Genomic DNA, 22,755 nt, shown 5'->3' with positions numbered 1-22,755 from the left:
AAAAAAAAGTACCACATCTGGTTTTGGCCAGTATTTAATTTACGTTTTTTTATTTTACTTTTAAGGACAAGAAAATATTCTTTTGTTGTTGTTGCCATCTTTAGTTTCACTTTGAAGGCTTTTGTCATTGTGTGTGTGGGTGTCTCTCTATAAAGTGTGTGTTTTTATCATGCGCGTTTGCCTTTGTAAGTCTGTGCGTTTATGCTGATTTTAAAGCACATGTCAATATTTTATTTCTTTCAGAACATTAAAAGGAGTGCTAGCTGGAAAATATCTGCTATTAAGTAGAGTGGACGCAAATAATATCTCTGATGGAGGACTGGCTGTTAAATTGATGAAAACTGTTTTAAAATGAGATTTTAGGTTGTAGTATTGTAACTGCTGAATACTGTAATCATGGATACTCTATCCCAAGCTGCACTGCTCATTATCATTTAAAAGATAAGAAAGATGTATGAAATAAAATAAGCGTCAGCATTGGTTTAGCGGACGTGACAAAATGGGTCGATTGGTGAACGAGTGTTTCAGTTTCTATGCTAGTCAGGTGGTTTCTTATTTAATTTTTCTGTTATAATATAAATCCCCTCCCCGTGTCTCCTCTTTCATTTTCTCACTCCAAGATGTAGAGTTTGCGTTAACATACATTATATGCAAAGCATTCATTTACATAATGCATTTTACTCCTAAATCCAGACTCTGTGCCAGATCTCGCATAAGCTACCTGCCAAGAATGCATGCAGATAGGAAACAGTGAGAGAGAGAAAAGGTATTGTAGAGGAAAGCGTAAAGAAAATATACTCCAAACAAAGATAGGCCAAGGGCAGTATAAGGAGGGAAGCCAAATGAAAATGGGGGGCAGAAAGGTAAAATAAGAGAAATCTCTTGTGGAAAGCTGTGAGGGAGGTTAAAAAGGCAGAGGACACGAGGAGGACTGAAGGTGCCACTACTTTTCATCCACTGTCTGATCTGTGGGTGGCATTCATGACGGATGGAGAACCACTCTAACTGAAGGTCATATCCGAAGCCCTGCCATTTTGGACTGCCACTTTCACAGCGAAAAGGATAAGTAAAGCTCAGATTGTTGTGTATTCACCCCACTTTCTCTATAGCTGTGTCGATAGAGGAGGGAGAGACAGACAGATGAGGCATGTTGAAGAAATTGTAAGCTTTGAATGCCAAAAAATGATTCACAGTTGTCTAAGCAGGATTTATCTTATCATATCTCTCTCTGTCTTTTTTTTCTTTGCAAAAGACATTCATACACTGCTGTTCTCAGACTGATATCCAATTTTAATAACAAAGATTTGATCCTCCTTGTTGCTATGTCTCCCATTTTTAATACACCACAACTGAGGTTTCAAATTGCAGATTTTTCTAAATGCATTCCTTTATTTAATGATTAGCCTTTCCACCAGATAGTTCTACAATACAATATCGTGGACAGCTTTTGTTCGTATCCAGCTAAGTAGGATTTTTGTTATCAGTGAGATTATTTCTACAAGAGAGACCATACCACGGTAGCAATTACATAAGCATTTGTCATCAAATCGGATTCAGCCCAAATCGGGTGAAACAAATTCCTGGAGGGAAACAAACTACAGCAGACAGCATGTTTCTGAGTTTGCTTTTCCCAGATTGTCACAAGGCTTAAGGACAGCAGTCTGTCACGGCTCCAGCGTCCCTGCAGTCTGGCTCTGACGCAGAGCTATTCGTCTGGCGTTAGAACCATTGCTGGAGCTGGAAGTTCAGACTGGGTTGTTATCCCCCAGGCAGGGCAGAATGCTCATGGCCAGACGACCTCGCTGCCCAGCCTCTAATATCTGATCAAGAACCATCTGCTGAGGCTGCCAGAGCCCACACACTCCCCATACTCCTGACCTCTCCAAGGAAAGCCCGATGGGAAATCAAGCCATTAGTGGACTATTAGCATGATTTTGATGACCATTAGAAAAGAAATGTAGCACAACAAAATGACATTTTCACCCAAGGAATGGAACATTTACTTTTTTGTTTATTAAGAAGGTAGCGTGATTCTGCTCTGCGGTTACTTCTTACTCTTTCTGATTTCTTGTTCATTGTGAGAACATGAGCTTCACTTCTGGCATTTCTTTCTCAAAAGCGTCTCCAAGAAAGCAGTCTGAGCTGAAAAGAATGTGATTAAAAGAAAAAGAAAAAGAAAATACAATATTTTTTGGGTAATTTTATTTTATGCTTTCTGATTATTCTTGTTGACAGATAAAAATGTTAGTACTTGGGCACAAAATAATGCAATTAGCTTTAAATCAGTTTTTAATTCTTCAAATACAGCCCGTTGTTACATTGAAGCTCAGCGATGAAATGGTGTCACAGTACTCAAAGAAAGTGTCCATGTTATACTGGCAGAATGTTTTGTGGATGTCGATATGACATGGACTCATATGAGAGAAAGCTTTTAAGTTCCAAAGAGAAGTATATAGAATGTGTCAAGAGTGCAGTTCACATGAAGTTTTAATGGCCTGCGTGAACAGTTCCTGTTCCTACAGTGTGTCGTGCAGCAACACTCGCCAGACCTTGATAACAGTTGGTTAATGGGTAATGTGCCACACAAGAGTGATGCTGCACTTTCTGTTTTCATTTTGTTGCTGTAGTGCAGTAATTAATCCAGCTGAACCCTTTGTGCTCACAAAATAAATGCTTTCCATTTTCATTAATAGACAACTCATTAGTACATAATGAGCAAGAAGGCAGCACTCCCCGCTCTCCCCGTGCAGTGTGTAGCACATGAGCATGCGCTGCACTCAGCTAATTAAAACCTAGGATTGTCTCCTTGTATTCTTCTCTATAAGAAAAAAAGAAAAAAAGCACGAGCTTTTAAAGCATAAGTTAAATGAGACATGGTATGCAAGCATTTTACACCCCAGAGGTAAAAAACATTATGCAAATCCTCAGTTGTGTGCTCTATAGTTTTATGTCTGAATAACATATTATGTATTGCAAATAGCAAGCTATTAATGAGAAAGAAAATGCAGTTGCCTGTGGTTTCCATTTTTGAATGCAACTTGAAGCTAAGAAAAGATTTCGCTAATCGTATCCATACCTTTAAATCTCACAGACTTTAAGGTTAAGTCCTTCTTTCATCAATCAAAAGTTTGAATGTAATGATTAATGGCAGTGACAAGCTGCCTTTATCCTTGAGTGCCAGTGACTTTTCATCCAGACTGTAATTTGGGGCCTTCAGCTGTAGGTGACATCTTTCCTTTTTCTCCAATCACCTGTTGTCATGGGAAGAATAACAGTGGTGCTTTCTTTTTTTCCCCCACCATCCACTGTGGGAATAAAGGATGCAATTTCAAGGAAAACGACGTTGGTACTGAAATGGCCCTCGACAATGTCTCGATAAGGACTTTTAGGATCATAAAATCTCTACATCGATACGTGCTCTTGATATAATACAAACAATTCTGAGAACCAAGTCATAAAAATCTAGAAACATTACCTGAATGAAATTTGTCCAATTCTCTCTTCAAGGGCATCTTCTCATTCACGTATTGGACCCCTTTGAAAGCTGCTGATATTTTTAGATTGCTTACTTTAACTCCCTTTATGACCACTTGCACTGTGAGCTCTGTGACGAGGAATGCCAACAGGAGCATGCTAGTCATTTTTTTGACAATCACTGAGTTATGTGCCACAAATCCCCTCCCTAGGGTGAGACTATTAATGTGGAGTACTACTGTAGAGTCCTAAAGTGACAGAGGGAGAACAGTAGGTGGAAACTACCTCAATTGTGTTGCATTCAAGATTGCCATCATGTGTATCAGTTTTTGAGCCACACAAAACTGGTACACACAGGAGGTTTTGAGCCACACAAACACAATCATCAGTCATCACCTGCTGCATCTGCCAGATTTTACTTCCTGTGATGTTGTCCAATTCTCAAAGTATAAAATCAAATTCAAGAATCCCCATTTTGACACACTGGAAGAATTACAGTTGCAGAACAGGATGTGCAAGGAGCGATCTGTAAATCACACTAACACTATTGACCAGAGGTCCATTAGAAGAGAGGGGAGACAGCCAAATTCTAATCGCCCCTCATATCATTTTAAAGATTTGACATAACATTTTTTTTTTACATGAAATATATGATCAATGATCCTCCGTAAAATCATAAACATCATTAACATCCAGATCAAAAATGACCAGCATTGCCATCTATCAGATATTGGCTTCTTTTCTTTCAGTTCTAATTCTAACTGATGGACAATCACTGCCCGTGAGCGAACATGATTAAGTAATGAACAACGACACTATTAAATTTATCCTAATTACATTATACTGACAATATATCAATAGTGAGCAATCATCTCCAGGCTGAGCATGTGTTTCTAAAGTACTTTCTAGAAATCTGCATAGTCCGTTCATAGCTCACACACAGATAGATACATGAGTATAATTGCACACATGTATTCATATTCAAATCACCGCACATGCACACTTCAATCACCTTCCAGTGAGGATGATGTTTTCATATGTCATGATGAGGCAATGATTTGCTGCGAAGAATCCTCGCTTCATGACGGGGAGACAAAATCGAACCCAATTTCTGTTTGTAATTAAAACCATTTCCACATTCGCCTCTTGGAAGGCCACAACATTCAGAGGTCAATAGCAGTCTAATTCAGTCATTCAGGGAGCTGTACTGCAGAACAACAGCTTGCAGTTTCCTTAACATCCACATATTCTGAACATGCAAATATAGTATTAGTGTGGCTTAATGGACCATAAGAATTAAAAGTTTACAGTGACCTCCTGTTGTTTCATTTTAAATAATGTTGTCTCTAAAACTACTTTTACTGTGATTTTAAAACTAATTATACAATTCTTCTGTTCTGTGTTGATGTTCATATCATTTGTGTGCTGAGTTTAATGACCCAAGATCATCTGAGAATCTCTGAAGTCAGTCAGTCAGCAGTCTGAAAATAAACTTGTTTTCTCTTTATTCCCAAACAAAGCCTGAGTAAGAGTTTAGTTTGAAGTTGAACTGCTGCATTTGTGGTCCGACATTATAGAGCTAGACTTTCCATCACTCGAGGGTCACACAGTACTCGTGAATATAAGGTGGGAAACACATGTGCAGAAAGGCAGGTAAAATGTCCAAAACGCGCACACTTCAGCCCAGAGAGTTTGTAGCTACTCGTCACTGATAGTGATAAATCTCGCTATCATTATTAAATCCATCACACAATGTTTATGACTTCAGTCTAGTCTTCTGCAGGTATGCTATTTCATCTTGTAGACACGCAGTAAGGATAGAAAGAACAAGCTCATTGGTCACAAAGAGAGAAAGCGTTCTCAATCAAATAGGAGCTTACCTTGCAAATAAAGTTCTATATTTTGATGCTTCCATGTGACAGATGGTAAAAAATGTGCCAAACTATATAAAAATGTGCTGACAGAAAACAGACGCAGACTGTCATCGATGGTACAAAGTGTTAATCAACTTTTACCGCATAACATATTTTGCAGTTTGGCAACTTTTGTGTTATTAGTCATCTGAGAGTTTTAAAACACACAAGTGCAGATCTACTTTGAGCCTCTTTTTGATGAATGTCTGTTGATGATTTCGTACGGGGAGTCAGCATTACCAGTGTTTCAAAAATTAACTTGTTCCTGCTGAATCATAGTGGCAGTTTTTTTGGCAGATTAACATGTATCCTGTTGATATTGCTATATAAAAGCAATGCGGTTGAATTGCTGTCCTACAGCAGGTACATAACTATTTGTAATTGCTGTCTCAATGCACCAAAATCGCTTTGAATACCACAACTGATTGCTAGCGATCACAGAGTTGATCCTCATCTTTGAAGCAACCATTTTAAAGTGAACAAGAACCCTGTGCATTGAACAAAAAGTTTATTGCACAAAGCTGCAATAATTTTGGTCGTGCTGTGGAGATTAATCTTGGAGAATTTTTTATATCAGGAAGGATCTCGTGTCACATGCACAATTTTAAACGGACAACTCTTCATTTTGTAAAGTTTTACTTCCACTCTTTTACTCTTTTGCACTATATTGGATAAAAAGTAGTCTTCGGGCAGATAGATTTTATTTTAATGGCTACTGAATGTCATAAACATTTACACAGTGTTTGTAACGGGGCTCGATTAGATTAAAATCTTTAAACTGTAATATAGTCTTAGCTTTTCAACTTGCCCTCCTTTAAAATGAGAGAAATCATCTTGCATTTAACTCTACTTAAAGTGTGCATAAATAATAAATTAACTTAGCATCAGTCTGCCTTTCTGTCACTTTCTTTCTCTATGCTTTTTTCTTTTGACACTAAGAAGGTAATTTTATGAAAGGCGGGGAGAAATGTTTGGGACATATTTATTTCCTTACGTGATGCGATTATTCTCACAATTTTGCTTTTAGTGTCCTCAGGCACGCTTTTAGGCACAGTTAACTTGACCATGTTTAAATACATACTTGTGGAAAACCTGTATTGACATATTCCCTTTTTGCATAATACTCAAATCCACCGGAGTGGGCATTGGCACATAAAAAGCTATTCACTTATTCACTGCAAATTAGTCTCCAAATCCATATAAGCCACTGATAGCTGGGAAGAAATGCAGTAATCAATGACAGAGGTTTTTCTTTGCCTCCCTAAACAGAAGAGTTATTTATGTGTACTGACATCAATCAGCATGTAGTCTCTGCTTCAAACCAGCAAGTTCTAGAGAGGGAAGAAGTGCTTTCTTTTAATGATTTATTATAGCCAATCTGGTGTGTGTTTATTATTTATCATTATTCAAACAATGTTAAGAGAGCATGTTACTACATTTCCTTCACATTTCTTTGCCAGTGTGTTATATCAGTGTCAACAGAGAGAAAGTGGCGCACAGTGTAGCGTAATGCTGTTTGCTGCAGGTAACTATTTGCAGTGACAATTAATTAAAGCCAAATTAAACCCTTTTACATTAAAAATAAATCTGTTAAATTGTATTGTCTGTTTCTTTCCTCGTTGCCGCTTCTTTTCCTCAAAGCTGCATTTAGTCAACTGTAAACTGTCTCCCCGCTGTACTGTGCATTACTGCGAAAAGTCAACACAAATATCAAACTAATGCAGTGGAGTATTATAGACTCCTAAAAAGATTTCAACAACAGCAGCTTTCTGCTGACCTTTTATTCTTACCATCAACTATGCTGAGAAATCTTTCAATAGCTTTGCATAATAGTTTTGATTTAGATTTGTGTGTAACAGCGTGTAAATTTGCTTATTGTGGTCTACATCCCGATGAACATTTGGACATCATGACTGTTGATCTGCTGTATATACCACACACAAACACACAAACACACAAACACACAAACACACAAACACACACGCTATGGCTCTGTTCCATTTTTTTTAAAGTTGCATTTTATGGTATCACTCTTTGAATTATTTTCTTCCAGTCGGGCACATTAGCTAAAAGAAAGCAGGTTAAGCTTGCTCATTTTGTTTCTGTTGTTCTTTTGTTGAAGTCGTACATTCTGTCTTTATTCTTCCCATTTTTTTTAAAATAACGTCTACTAGCACAGACTTTAAGAAGACCTTTTTACAGCATAGAGTATGCTATCTTAAATGACACATGGCTGAAAAACACTGACAACTATCATGCAGTTTTTAAAGTCTAGTACTACTAATCAACTTGTATTGATTGGGGACAGTAACAGTGTTTTCCTACTGTACGAACACTGATTAGTCACTTACTTGACTAGCAGTATATCCCAGAAAAAGCTGCTTGTAAGAGCCTCTTACTACAAGCACTTACCAGGGCATTACTGTCTGACATACAGAAGTCTTTCTTTTACATAATAAATGAAAAAAAAAGTAGTATAAGAGCCAGCGGATGTGACATGTTAGGCATTATTTTATCGGCTATGTCGCTGCCCTGAAGGTTTTAACAGTAGTGAGGGATTGTAAGCCTTTGGGCTGAAAAGGAAATGGACCAAGGATTTTTCTTTTAGCGATAAGGTTGACTGCACCGGGCTGTGAGAGTGCTTCACTGACTAATTATTTGAAGCCTCCTCTCAGATTAGGGTAGAAGTGCAGAGCTTATGGACAGTTGCATAGCAGACAATCAGACCATGTAATAACCAGAGGGCCAATATTTGCTCAAATCCACTGTAACACCTCGCAAAACAAAAGTGTGTAAAGCCCTAATGCTCAGTCCAATCCCACGGCACACTGCCTTGATAAACACCGACGCCACCTTCACAATGGACGCCATCTTTACTCTGGCAATTAGGCAGAGTTTGGATTATCGCTTCCTCAGCCCAGCACACCACAAATCCTTCCGGATTCAATTATTCCCCTCCCACGTCTGCGGCCATTTGGGCTTTTTGGGCACATGGCCAGTAGAGGAAAGAATCTGAACTGCTCAAAGTAAAAAGTTAGAAAGAAAAAAAAACCTTCTTCTTTTTTTTTTTTTTTTACTATGCCTATACTCCTGCAACTTTGACGAGTCTATTAAATTAAAATGAAACCTCGGGAACTTGCAAACACTATCCTGTTGAATATTTTATGAGAACAATAAGCTAAATTTACTGTGATCCTTTCCTTTAAATTTTGTAAGTGTTCGGTGTTATCTGAAAAACATTGCACTACATCCTTCCCTCCAAGCTGCTGATGGTTTGATCCTCCCCCTGTAGGCCAGGAATGTCTCCAGTGGTTTCTGCATAAGAAACTAAAATGCTTACTGAAAGGATTTGATTTAGTCTGTCTTATTCTACTTATTCTACTTCAATTGAGTTGTTTTCGTGTGTTAGACAGCACACTCGGGGTAAATTGTGTACAAGATCAAGGGTTTCCAGGGTCAGGAGAGTTGCATTTTTGTAATTGAGGGCCTCTCTTCAATGTGTTTGCTTAGATGCTTTTTTGTCTTCCACCTGGTGACTCTTTGTGGAGTACAGACATTTCACTCTAGTGCCTTTGTGTGTGTTTGTGTTGCCAGCACATCTGCTACACAGTTTACTCATGGTAGCATGGAAATTTATCACAGGTCTCAAATAAAGGACCTCCTTTTTTTGTATATTACCCTACCTGACCCATCACACTGTTTATGCTTTTGGGTGCTTTTCCCCTCTCATCAGTAAATGGCCAACTGTGGCTGTCACCTGCGTTTTATGTGTCTCTTACTCACAGCCTAACACTCTCCTCTGTCCTTCTCCTCTTTTTAATTACAGATACTACTGTCTCATCCCAGAAAGGTAAGACAGCATTTAATCAGTCACGTGTAGATTATCGCATATTTTCAGATGGGTTCCACGTGCTTGTGTTACTCCTGTGTGTGTTCCAAATTTTTGCTAATGAGATGACAAAACATTTCATGTTTTTTTGTTAATGTTGATTTGAAATTGAGTCACTCGTGGGTTTTGTTGCACAACAATCTTTTTGATTACAAAGTCAATCACTCACACCCACTGACACCCAGACTAAATTACCTTGCTACTCTGCAAAGGCAGACAACCCACAGTCTGTTTTTATGCACTGTTTTCTGTAGGTCTTATGTTCAGATTAATCACAGTTCTGTTTAGACTCCTCCACACTTTCATGTGAATGCTAATAAGAGGTTGGAGGAGGTGACTGTTTTGCATAGTGGCTCTTCGGGGACAGACGGGAAGTTTAGTGCAGTTGTAGGAAAGTACCTGTAGGCTGTTTAGATTTTGTAAGATGATAGGGCCAGGCAGTCAAATTGTCTAAACAGCTCCAGGGGTCTTGTTCTGAGTGGCAGGTGTATGCACCAGGCAGTCCCAGCCCCTATACTCTTGCTAGAGATGATACAGTAATGGCAGAGGGTGTGTCACACTCGGTGATTGCAAAGAACGATCAGACAATCAACCAGGAAAACTCCCTGCTGATTTTGTTGAAACTGTCTTTTATTCCCTGCTGTGCTTATAAGAATATAGATATTCTTTTGTACAAGCTTTTACCAGAGCAGAACAGAACACAGATACAAATATTTTCATTGTCACCTGGATCTGATATAATGCGCATGTATATGTGAAAAACCTAAACAGCAGGTGGGTTTCTCTGGGAACATGGTGGCATTTTTGCCTTTCAAAGCTTTAGATCTGAAAAAGATACAGTTCATCTGCGTGACTGGGTACACACTGTATGCTCTCACTCACACACTGTTGTGAGCCTATGTATGTGATGACTGTGTGGTGTACAATGCTGTCAGATTGGCCTATAAAGGTAAGTGATGCGGGTTGCCCGAGCCTTGCTGTCTGATGAATGTTGAAGGGGTGCAGAAGCTCGCGAGGTGTACATCATCCCTCCACAGCTGCACTCGCATACGTTTCTGAAGGAAGTGGGGGGATAAATAAGGCCGCGCAACCCTGACAGTGAATGAATGCTTGCTTTTGTCAGCCCGTGTGTGTCCGTGCCTGTGTCTGACTTAGTTGTGTGCGTGTTTTTGTATGTCTTTCTTTTCTTTCACATCTTGTATGTCCAATTCAAATCTGTTTAGTTAGAAGCATCAACAAAAACAGCTACCAATCCCACACAATGAGAGTGTCATCTGGCTGTATTCATTAATATACTGTGAGTTATAGATGGTTATGCTGCTCTGAAAGTGTCATCAGTGCTCAGCAGCCTTGTGGCCTTGAGGCAAAGATAATGTTCATATACCATGTGTTTGTATGAAAAGATGTGTATATGTTCATGTGTGTGTGTATGTGCACCTCAGCACAAAAGATGAAAAAAGCTGGAAGTTTGTCCAGCAATTTCAATGCAGTTATATTCAGCACAAACTAAGAGGCTACATTATATTACACGTGTTAGTCTGAAGGGCAGCACACAGTAGTTAGGTCCAGGTAGGATTCAAGCTACATTTGAATAACCTTTACTGTTGTTCCATACCAATATGATTAGTGATTAATAAAGGCTCTTATTATAAGTTGACCTTATTCTTCAGTTTTCTGCTTCTGTGGAACATCTCTGCTATCTGCACCTTTCATGACATCCTTTATCCAACACTTCTCCACCCCCTTACACTCCTCCTCCCTCTCTGCTGCCAAACGAAGTATATTTATGGCACCTGTGCTGGAAAAACAGTCTCCAGGAGTCGTCCCACTAATTTCATTTTCAAAATGCCAGCAATAAATTTATCAAATGGGCTGAATCGAATCGGAGTCACACGCCGTGCCATCCGTCATGGGCTGTCCCTCAGGGGCCTGTGGGCGTACTTAAGCCGGCCAAAAACCTCCGCTGGCAGGAGAAACCAGATGAATATACTAGAGAAATATGCTGAGAACAAGAATGTGTGCGCATATCTTTATGCGCTTAGATCCATATGTGCAAGCAAAAATTAGCTTGTCCACACGCAGGGATGCATATGTGTGCACAGAGGTCAATGCTAATTTTTCAGCTCATAGAAGCCTCATGTCGAAATCTGAGCTAAGCGCTTTGGATGTCAATGTGCCAGAACAGTAATTGATTAATTGCAACACCAGTTAATTGATTGTTTTGCACATTTTTGCTTTTGTGAATCCCTCTCAGTTCAAACACTGCTTTGAGCTTTATCCCCTCCCCAGCCTCTGAAAACTCGAGTTTCACACGCTCTGTGCCCTCCCATTCCCCTCCCATTTCTCACTGCCTCATCCTCTGTACCTCACTGTGGCACCTTTGCCTCTCTTTTTAAATGCCTCTGTCCCCACTTTGCTTTTGTTTCACCGATCTTTTCCTCTGCCTATCTTTCCTTGCCCTCTCAACATTTATCACCGTGCAGGCTAAGCCAGGCATGAGGGAGGGTAAAGCAGCTTAGTACTAACAGTTCTAATGAAGTCAGGCCCTGTATCCCTCTAACAGGGATCAGTGGAGCTAGTCTGTGAAGCCTGTCAGCATTTAATGATTAGATGAAACATTCAGACACCCGCTACGAGAAGACATGCACACTGATATATGGTAATACCCAGCTGTGGTCTCTGTTACGCAACTCAACAAAGAATTATGCACACAAACACACTCTCACTAGCCCCCAAACTCCAGCTGTAAAGATCATGATTTATGACTGAAGCATGGCATCAAGGGTATACACAGCAAAGTGATTGGAATAAAAGCAAATGACAGAGAGGTTCAGAGAATGAACAATCTGGCTATTGATTTTTGCTATGTGCAGGAAGGTGGACAAAAATGTAAACTGCATGAGAGAGATTTACTCCTTGACTTGATGAGCAGACTGTAAACAACTCCACACGCTCTCGTCAAGATGCATGCTGCGATCCATGATTTTTCCCTGCTTCTTGCTTCTGCTAAAATGCCTGATAGAAGATCAATAAACAGGTCATCATCTTTTTGAACATTTCAAGATTCACCGCTGATTAATTCTGAATCCTATTAGATTAAGTTGTCCTAGTCTGTGCCCACGCACGGCAGCTTAATGTGTGCCCGTGGTGTTGTACGTGTTGTTGGCATATGAGTAAGTTTTTCAGAGGGAGTACGTTAGTGTGTTGAAATGCTGAATCTGAAAAATAGAGTGACAGAGGCAATGGTTGGGTCAACAAGCTGCCTGTTTGTCAGAGTGAAAGGGTGCCCACAAGGCCTTAGCTGCTTTTTGCCCCATTAGCTACACATGCAAATTTACCTGTCAGCTTTACAGCTACACAAGGAAAACGCAGTCTTCTCAACTTCTCTGCCTCACTCTTATTCCAGTCCCCCCCCTCTAAATCTCAAACTCCAGATCTCCTCCTCATTACATTTTGTTCAATATCTTCCTTCCACTGCAAAATTGGGAACATATTCTGTCCTCACACCAGTAATTTCTCTCCCTCTTGTAAAAGTACCTGTTTAACTCCACTTGAAGGATTGTGAGACACTGGATTTGAAATAAATGTATGTGCATTTCTGCCAGAACGCATCTGCTGCTTCAAGGCTTTTCACATATCTCTTGCTTAGCAAAGCCTCATAAAAAAGTACTTGGCGAAGCTACTTGAAAATACAGTTTTTCTAAGGAACCACTTTCAGCCAAAGAAGTTGAGAAGGAAATGTCCACTGAGCTTAATTTATAATTTGTTAACTGATAATTACAATACTGTAATCCTTATGTGATCTTCTCAGCTATTAACTGCCTCGTAAATCCAGCCACAAAAGAAGCTCCTCTCACTCTATGGCCACATCAGAGTGTAATGGTGTTGCTCAGAGGTAATATAATAAACATTAAGTTGAGTACTAGCCAGGATATAAATAATGATATGTGAGAGACCCTGTCTGGACTCATGAATTAAAACCCCATCCTGTTTCCATGATCTAGTTCTGGAACATTAGAGTGTTCAGTTGCTAAAAGGGGTTAAAATGTTGTTGTAGCTGTTGTCAGTGAAAACCCTACTTTATCCCTCTTAAAGCATCCATCCATCTGCCCATCCGTTTTCTTACTTATCCAATGTAGGGTTGTGGTAATGTAGTGTAGGGTGGTGGTGGGAAGGGGGTTCGGGCTTATCCCAGCTTTCAAGGCAAGATTTTGCAATCAGAATTGTGATCTGAATCCAACGTTTTGCCAAAGACATTTTGCTTTTCCAAAAAAGCGAGCTCTGTCAATTCTTGATAGCCTCTTCTTGTTCACGTGTTACTTTTATTTCATCATTTATTAATTTACATTCATGTCATGTTCATTATCACAGTGCATTTGTAAGAGGGAAGTGTCCAAGCCAGGAAGGGGGAAGAAAAAAAAGAAAGAGAGAAAAAAGAAAAAGTGGGATCCAAAACTTCTACAGGAACAAAAGCATTTATGCAACCATGAATTCAAGAGTTCTGCAGAAAACACTTCTTTGCCGTTATTCACTACCAGAACTCAGGAGCAGAAATGGAAGTTACGATGGTATTTCACATTTGATTCTAAATTCAAATAAAACAATAAACAAGATGGTTAATAAAACCAAAAATATAACGTATCCTCAAGGAGAATGTAAAGATGAGATAAAGTAATAGTTGCAATTATTTTCAGACATCTGCACCCTGTGCAGTCAGACTCTAAATGGCTTTGTTGATCACATACTGTACCTATCATATGGTTATACAGCTGGTGCTTTGTTTTACTTTGACTCATAAGCTTCACAAACACTCTACGCACTAATAAACTGTAAGAATAGACCTTATGTATGCATTGCTTTTGATAGTAGCATATAACTTAACGGATTTTGCTTGAAATTTTTTATTGCCATCCTTTGTCCTCACAGAATGAATCATAGTGCCATTGTTCCCCTGACTTTTATATTTGCCCTTCTCTGGTACAGAAAGGAGAAAAAAAGCCTCAGTCAGTAGATAGTTATATTGTCACAAAATGTTGGCCATTCATGGTTTGCACGTAATCACCTCGTACGTTATTAAAACTTTGATCTGCAGACAAATTATTAAGCACCATCATCAAGGCAAAATTGCACGACATATCTTTAGCTTATGACAACAAACCTATTAAATTCATAACATTTCTAGCTGCCTCACGAGTACCTCAGAATTAGCTTTTGCTAAACTGAAAGGGTGTAAAACAGTTTAAAATACCATCATTGATTTATGATATGCTGTGAATGACACTAACTCTCTATTGGCCTGTGCTCAGGATCACAGTTCATTCGCCTAAGCTTATCATATGAAAGAAGAACAGAAAAACTTTAATTTGGTGTATTTTCACTCCACTTTGAACCATTGTTTTACAGTTTCTTTTAACTTGAGTTGGCTCAAAGCAATAAACTGCCATAACTGGAGGTGCTTCAAGGTTTCTTATCTGGCAGTAATACTGACTACAGTGTGTGTGAACATGTCATACTTTGTCTTTGATGTGTGCTGCTCATGCTACTGTGAATCCCTGTGACAAGAACCATGCTTTTTTCACCTTTAATTTGTACTTTTTTAAAGATTTTCAATTCAGTTCTGCAAGAGCTGCAAGATCATTATAGATATCATCTTCCCTTTCTTGCATATCTCAGGCCAACTGGTTCAGCATGTTTGGGTTCTTTTTAAATGGCAACAGAACTTACTGTAAGTCCACGGCCAATCTCGAATGTCTGTGTCTGAACTGGTTAGAGAAAGTGGTCAACAGAGTCACCTCTGAATGAGACAGAACGTAGCCTCTTCCCACAACAAGGTGAGAAGCTCTTCGTTATTAGATCACAAGAGGGTGATAGTGCATTTTATTTGCCAGGCTAAACTCTGCAATATGTCCAACTGAGTCTTAGCTAAAGATAAAGATAAAGACAAAACCACACAAAGAGAGCCTCAGCAGACCCACATCTTAGACTCATTAAGACTGCCTGGGCATTGAAACATTTCTCAGGCAACGGCAGAGAGAAGATAAAAGCAGAGACAAGTATAACAAAAGAATGGAGACTGAAGTAAATTTATCACCACTCTTTCTTAAAGAATCCTGCTCTAAGCCTCAACTGCCAATTAGGTACGAGAACAGCCTGTTCCCTTGACGGATGAACTTAATTTGATATTCCGTGCTCCGCTCAGTAGGGTGCAACAGTGATTGCACCGGTGGATGGAATTTTCAGGCCATCCATACAGACTAGGCGTAATCGACTATGTAGATATAGACTGAAGCTTATCATAACTATTTCTCTTTGGTAGAGTAGTTTTATTTACAAGAGGGGTCAGGTTTCTATTGAAGTGTGTGTGGCAGGTATCTGGAAGATTAGAGCATTGTTGCCCAGAGACGCTTGTGTTGCTACGTGGGATTACCCAGGAACAGAGCTGCAGTAATCCCATGGAGTAAATAACTCTTTGTCATAATTCAACATGTTATTGTCACAGGAATACCTGCTCTAAATCATTTTGAGGATTCATACATCTTTGTCTGTTTGCTGACAAGACACCACAGTTAGGCTTGAACCCTACAGGGCTTGCATTGCCAGGGAAGTGGGTGGCATATTGCACCCAGCGGGAAAGCTCCTATGTAGGCCTGCACGGCGGAGGGATTTGACCAGCTTGGATTAGCTCAGCAGGGTGAAACAGAGGGATACAAACAGGACAGATGGGGAGGGACAGACTCAGAATGGAAGAAAGGATACATCAGTCTCTGTTCAGCACAAGAACACCTGAGAAACCTGAAAAAAGCTGCAGAGAATCATGTGGAATATTGTTAATATGCTAGTGAGCAGCACACACCAGTGAACCATGAAACAGCAACCAATACCTCTGAGAGCCGCTGTAAACTCCGAGCCAAACTAATCACCAGTTAATTATACATAGGGTTTTACCATTTCATAAATTTCAAATAGTTTTGCCCTGTTTTAAGCATTCGGACTTCTTCCTTTTACATTTAACAACAGCTTTACATTTCTGAGTGAGGATGGGAATATTAATTGAAATGCCCACAATTAGATAAACACAGCTCCCAACTCCACAGTCGCACTAATTAAGCAAGCTTTTTTTTCCTGTACAGTGCTGTGCTCTCAAACCTCATCAACTGCTCAAAGACATGTCACCACAGTAATGGCAGATGGGTATATTTAAAAAAAAAAAAAACTAAGCTAAAACAGTTAAAGACACACACAAGCATTAAAGAAAGCAAAGGCAGTTGCCTCTGACAGACTGCTGAGGAAATGTGTCTTTATTCTTTGCTCAGAGTCGTCCATCCTGTCCAAAGGATGGATCTAATCCAAGAGTTTATTACCAAACTTCAGATGCAAAGCCTATTCGTTTTCTGACACCAAAGAGGGCCAAGAAAATGAATCGGGGTCTGGACAAATTGGCATCACTCACACAAGCGCAGAGGGAAGAAATTCTCAAAAGTCGAAGTCGTGTCCTCCTTTAGCTCCTCTCTAAGAAACTTCCAGACTTTCTCTGAAAACTATGTTCATTTTTTTGTACTGTTCACACTCTCACAGTGCAAACAGTTGAGAATTTATTTTATAGTTCAAGCCTTACATTGTTAAAGAATTCTCGCACAGTAAACAAACCGACATGATCAGTATGAGCAGCAGACATTGTTTCCCAAGTTGAAGATGTAGAAATGGGTTAAAAAAGAATCCTCCATTAAACTGAGAGAGAGAACTAAACAGCAGCGGTCACCCACCTATTGCGCTCACTGGGTGAGTCCTCTTGAATATAGCTTTTTCATACAATTTTAAGTAACCACTTTGCACTCAGCAGAAATCATTCTAACAAATGAATGTGCAAAGCTACGTAAGTTTCCAGTCAGTCTGTTTACACTCGAGACAGAGAGACAAGGCACCCAGGAAGAAAGGTGGAACTAGATGGATTATTCCAGGCTAATTCCTAGCACAAATCAACTCTCAACCATCAATAATTCATGTGGAAGTCTTTGAAAAGTAAACACTGCTTGGGCCATTAAAAACCCTGATTGGCTATGAATACTGTACACAGCTTAACTCTACATACAGAGGTTCTGTAGCTGCTATAGAAAAAAGTACATTTGCTCTATATGGAAATCCAGCGCTCATTAGAGAAGGTAGATTCCTTTGTAGAGCCATAGCCAGTATTACCTGGTGCAACATTAGCATGGAAATGATGCTAAAGATGACAGCAGAGAGGGGTAGTTAGACTGACAGCTGGTGCTGGAACATGTTGGGTTTTGTGGATTGATGTTCTCTGTCAGCTTTGCCTCTGTGTACTTCAGACAAATTGTGCTCTCGTTCAGTTGGTAAATGCACACATAGCCAAAATGCTAAAGAGGATCATGCCCCCACTGTAGGTAATTTTACTCTGCTCTGTATCATTTGCACATTGACTTTACCTCCCACTTTGTCTCTGCAAGTTGTTGTTTTTTCCTCGCTTGTCTTTCATGTACTTTTTCAAGCTCTGTTTGTGACTGTGATTAGGGTGTATGGTTGGTTTATGTAGCTTTTAGCAATTCCCTGTACTCCGGCAATTCCCGCCTGAGCAATGCAAGACAGGGAGTGGTCTCTGTCTCTCTCAGTCAGAAATGCTCATTAGATAAAGAGGAGGTTCCTCTGCTTTACCTCCACTTTCCTTACAATATTTTACATTCTGCTTTCCTGTCTTCTGTATCTTTCTCGCTTTCTTACTTTCTTGCTCAAATCTTGCAATGCCCTGGAGATGGTCCTGTCAGTACAAACAGCATCTGTCCAAGAGAATATTAAGATGTGTAATCGTTCCCTAAAGAATCAACTGTAGAAAACAGTTTTTTTCTTCTTTTTCGAACTTTGATGCTGAAGGTTTCATATATACGATTTATAGACATCACACAGTGGATTTTCTGTAACTGCATCAGATTTAAATGATCAATTAATCAATGATAACAAGAATTCTACATTAGCTTCGCTATGATAGTCTGCTTTTACATCTTTTATTTTTCTCTTCCCCACTTTCTTTGAAGCAGTCTTTTTGATGTGATTTATTATTGAGTGGAACCCTGGGAATTCTTCTTCTTTCGGCCGGTCCCATCTCGCCCGATCCCCAGCATCGTCTTCTGTCACACCAAGTCACTGAATATCCTCCTTCACTACATCCATGAGTCTTTGTCTTTTCATCCTGCCTGACAGCTCCATATTCAACATCTTTTGCTCACTATTTCTCCTAAGCACATGTCCACATCATCTCAACCTTTCCTCTGTAACTTTCTCCAACTGTTTGACCTGAGCTGTCCCTCTGATCTATTCATTTCTAACCCTGTTCATCCTGGTCCCTCCTAACAAAAATCTTAACATCTTCAACTGTGCCGCCTTCAGCTCGATCGCCTGTATTTTTACTAGCACAGGTCTCACCAGCACTGTTGGCCAACAGCACTGGAGGTGGTCATTGTAAACCCAGGCTGAGACCAATCCGGTATAGAAATCTCATCTTTCTTGATGAGCGATGGAATGGTAAAATTTGGCAACAATTTTACCATTCCATACAAACAACAAATAGCATTAATTTCTACATATGTGGAAATTACACACTTCTCAGAGATTTGCCGTGTCCATCTTGTCATTGCCTCATCTTTTCAACATGTGGGAAAATTTTGGTTCATTTAAGATTATATTTCTCCATGCAGAGACCTGTAAGATACAAGGAAGTAAGATAGAAGGAGTAAAAGCGGTTTGCTGATATTTAAATACATATATATATACATATTAGGACTGGGCGATATATCGAGTTTTTTAAAAATATAGATATATTTTAATACCAGATATCAGATGTGACAATGTCGTTTATATCAATATAGTATATGTTACGTTATAATTATACTTGTGGAGCCGCTAGTTTGCCTCTCTTTCGTCCACTTTTGTCTCTATGCAACGTTACTCTACCTCGCCTCTCTCCTTCACTGAACACAACTACCCCTCCTCCATCGCTTCACCTGCAGGCAATGACAAGATGGACACGGCAAATCTCCGTTAACGAGTTACCGTGCTAACGAGCTAACCACGCTAACGCCATGCAGCCCACAGGGGCTGCACGGCCTAAAATCCTTTCATTTTCTCAAAAATCGACAGTTCACCTTTAGTATGAATTCTGGTTGTGCTTGATGACCGCAAACCGATTTTATGTGGTACACGGCGCTCAGCAATCTGTCAAAAAATGTTTTAGTACGACTTTGGTAAGCTACGGAGCCGCACCACTTCATGGATTGTTGGAGCATTACGGCTACCAAGGAGCCTCGTGGAGTGATACGTACTGTGCTTCAACGTAATATTAGCGTATTGTGTGTGTATAAGGACCATAAATGACACCTGTTAAGAGACACGGTTACGAAGCGGATTTCAAACTCCAGGCTGTCAGTCACGCAGTAGAACTTGGGAACAGAGCAGCTGTGAAATCTGTCTTTGTTATTATGCTCAGCGTCTTTTAGTTTACATTTTGACTGCACAATTGTGAGCTTTTTGTTATGCACAAAAACAACATTGTTTTCTTTTATTTATGGAGCATGATTATTCAATAAATGCTGATAATTTATTTTTGAGTAATTTTTTCATGTACATCTACGCTGTATTTTAATAAAAGTGCCTGTGTGACATCTGGGACACAGCTTTGACTAAGAACTCTTTTTTTGTTCTTACTTTATGGCTTTAAAATAAATATCGAGATATATATCGTATATCGCCATCCATCTAAAAAGTATCGAGATATGAATTTTGGGTCATATTGCCCAGTCCTAATACATATATCTCTCTCTGTGTGTTTCTAACTGTATGTCTGTTTGACTGAGCATTTATGTGCAAGCATCAGCGTGTGGGTGTAATCACTTGCTGCAGCTCACTCCCATTAGTGTGTAGGGATTCCTGTGCTCTGCTTTTAGCCAGAGGAGACCAATTAAAGCCATCAGCCAGTGTTGGGGGAGCCGGGCTGCTCTCAGAGACCACAGGACTCTAGAACAGAGGGTTTAGGCTGGCTCCATCCTCCTTCACCTCTGCACTGTCTGCAGACAGGCAGTATGAGGAGATTCTGGGAAAATTACAGGCACATCCAGTAATTTGAATTGATTCTTTAATTATGCATTTTGCATCTTTTTCTATTGTAGTTCAGCATTTCCATACATAAAAGTTATTGTAATATTTGGTATCATTGCCTTAAGTGACAAGGGGGAGAACTCCAACATACATGGGAAGTAAGATCGGGTCAGCAGAGTCATTTTTAAGAGTTTTCAATCGAGGGTTTTTGAGCTGATGGAGGTTGCTCATTCTTTTTCCCCCATTGAGATTTTCATGTGGTATAAATTTCACTTGTATCAAATGTATTTTAGTTTTTATCACTGGAGGAAAAAATTAAAATGAAATGTGGTTGCCGTACCATCAATCCTGAGTTCTTACTCAATAAAGCAAGAACTCAGTAAAATTCATCTTTAAGTTGTAACTTGCCAAGAATAAAGTTATGCCCTCTTTTTGTAACTCAAATTCTTTATTTCTGTAAGAACTTATTTTATCTCGTGAACAAGAATTCTGTGATTTTCAAACAGAAGTTTTCAGTGCTGTGAGGATGCTTGCATGAATCTTATAAAAAACATTCCCATCTCCCTAATAAAATGCGGAAAGGAGTAGCAGAGATTCACAGTTTGAGGCCTTCCCAGTGGGTGTTATTATTGTGCGTTTTCCTGCAGCCTTCCACACTAATGCTTCTCTTGTCAGTGATGCTTGACCATGCTTCAGGGCTTTGTTATGGTATGGAGGCCAAAGATGTCATACCCCATTACAAAATAAGGCACTAGATATGAGCTTCCTCTTTTCTTTTTTTGCCCCTCCCTCCCCTTTGTCTCCTGCTCTGCCTCAGCTCTGGGGATCACTGCTGTGGAAATAGAGCCTGCTCCGTAGTGTCTACTCAGTAGGTAATAACTCGCTGTTCAGGCTCAGATAAAGAGCTCCATTCATTTAAGTGGCTGCTCTCTTTGTACACACGAGTGACACCTATCCCCTGGGAGAGCAGCGGTGAACTACAGGGTTGAAACTACAGGCACAGCTTTCAGCAGCCCTGATTGCCTTCCTTAGAGCTCCTCGGTGGAGAAGCCTAACTCCTCTACATACCAACTCTCTCATTTTCCATCTGATTTTCATTTCTTTTTAGTGGAAACACCTAATCTTTTTTTCCCCTTCGTCCTTCACTCCCCTGCCCACCTCTTACTACATTAATCCATTGCCTCTATTATTACCTCCACCTGCTTCTTCCTTTCCCTGCACATCTCCATCTTCTGCCCTAATCACACCACCACTCCTTTTTACCCCATCATTTCGGTGCATTGCTCTTCACTCTCTTCGATTTTCTCTTTCCCACGCTCATCTCTATTATCAAGTTTCACTCTTTCTCTTTCCTCCATCCATCTCCCCTTTCCTGTTCTGTATCTGCCTCAGTCTCAAGAGAGCGTCTGTGGGGTCCCTGAGCTCTAGTAGTCACTGATGTGTGTACCGGTCAGCGATACTCATGGGTAATGTGTAGATCATTCATCCTCTGGACAGGTATGTAATAGAGGCGGGACGAAGGGGAGAAGGGGGACAGTGGGAGATCTCTGGAGCTATGAGAATCAATTTCACTGGGAATTACCAGAGCAAAGAAGCAGAACCTCACCCTCTCTTTCTTTGCTTCCTTCTCCCCCTCTGCCCCATTCTCTCTCTTTCTCACTCTGTCTTCATTTCCCCACTCTCCTATCTCATTCCTCTCTGACTGCTCATACTGATCAGCTCACAATACGCCCTAGCATTACCCTAGCCAAGTAGCTGGATAAATCCCTACACAAATTAGAACACAGAAGCCATTATTTAAGTCAACCCCTTTTCTTGGCTTCAGCAAGAAAATTATAGTCCTGTGTTTAGAACTGCAGAACAAAGGAAACATGCTCTCTTTTTTCCACTTCCAGCACTTTTCCCTGGGCGCAGTAGTACATCAGAGAAACTAAAGAGAGAAAGACAGAGAAAAAATCCCACAGAGATTGCCCCTGTAGTGCTACTGAAGCTGCCCATGGTGAAAGGCCTGCTACGCATGTCCTGGAAAGCCAGTTGAGACACAGAGCAGTAACTTGCATGCAGGCTTTTTCACTCACCTGTGAAATAGAACTGTGGTTAAAACAGCCCAACATGCATGCATTTGGTACCAGTAGCAAAGCCGAAATACTAGGGTCTTTAATGGCATGACCATCCAGCAAAGGTTCCACTTCATAAACTGAAATGAATGACTATTGGCTGACTAGCACACACCATTTGACCTGGTACACTAGGGGAAACAATGATGTGGGAGACTAGAAAAATTGCTCATCAATCACAACCATGGATGGTCAGACACTCTCAGCTTGTAGTAGTAATGTTCAGTGACTTGATTAGGGAATGATGAGGTTTATGGTA

At 40.0% G+C, this 22,755-nt stretch overlaps 1 protein-coding gene across 1 annotated transcript in view; it reads left to right on the top strand.

Annotated features, from left to right (window-relative positions):
- The window catches only part of LOC102291117 (cadherin-4), a 239,206-nt gene that overhangs the window by 90,505 nt on the left and 125,946 nt on the right, over positions 1-22,755 (top strand). Inside the window, exon 3 of the mRNA XM_005926152.3 lies at positions 9,214-9,237. Within this exon, the coding sequence (XP_005926214.1) occupies positions 9,214-9,237 (24 nt within the window). The remainder of the gene's footprint in view (positions 1-9,213; positions 9,238-22,755) is intronic.

Source organism: Haplochromis burtoni, unplaced genomic scaffold (assembly GCF_018398535.1).
Source record: "Haplochromis burtoni strain Fernald_Lab_line unplaced genomic scaffold, NCSU_Asbu1 Contig_91, whole genome shotgun sequence".
Classification (NCBI taxonomy): domain Eukaryota; kingdom Metazoa; phylum Chordata; class Actinopteri; order Cichliformes; family Cichlidae; genus Haplochromis; species Haplochromis burtoni.
Note: the sequence above shows the minus strand (reverse complement) of the source record. Positions and strands in the feature narration are given on the sequence as shown.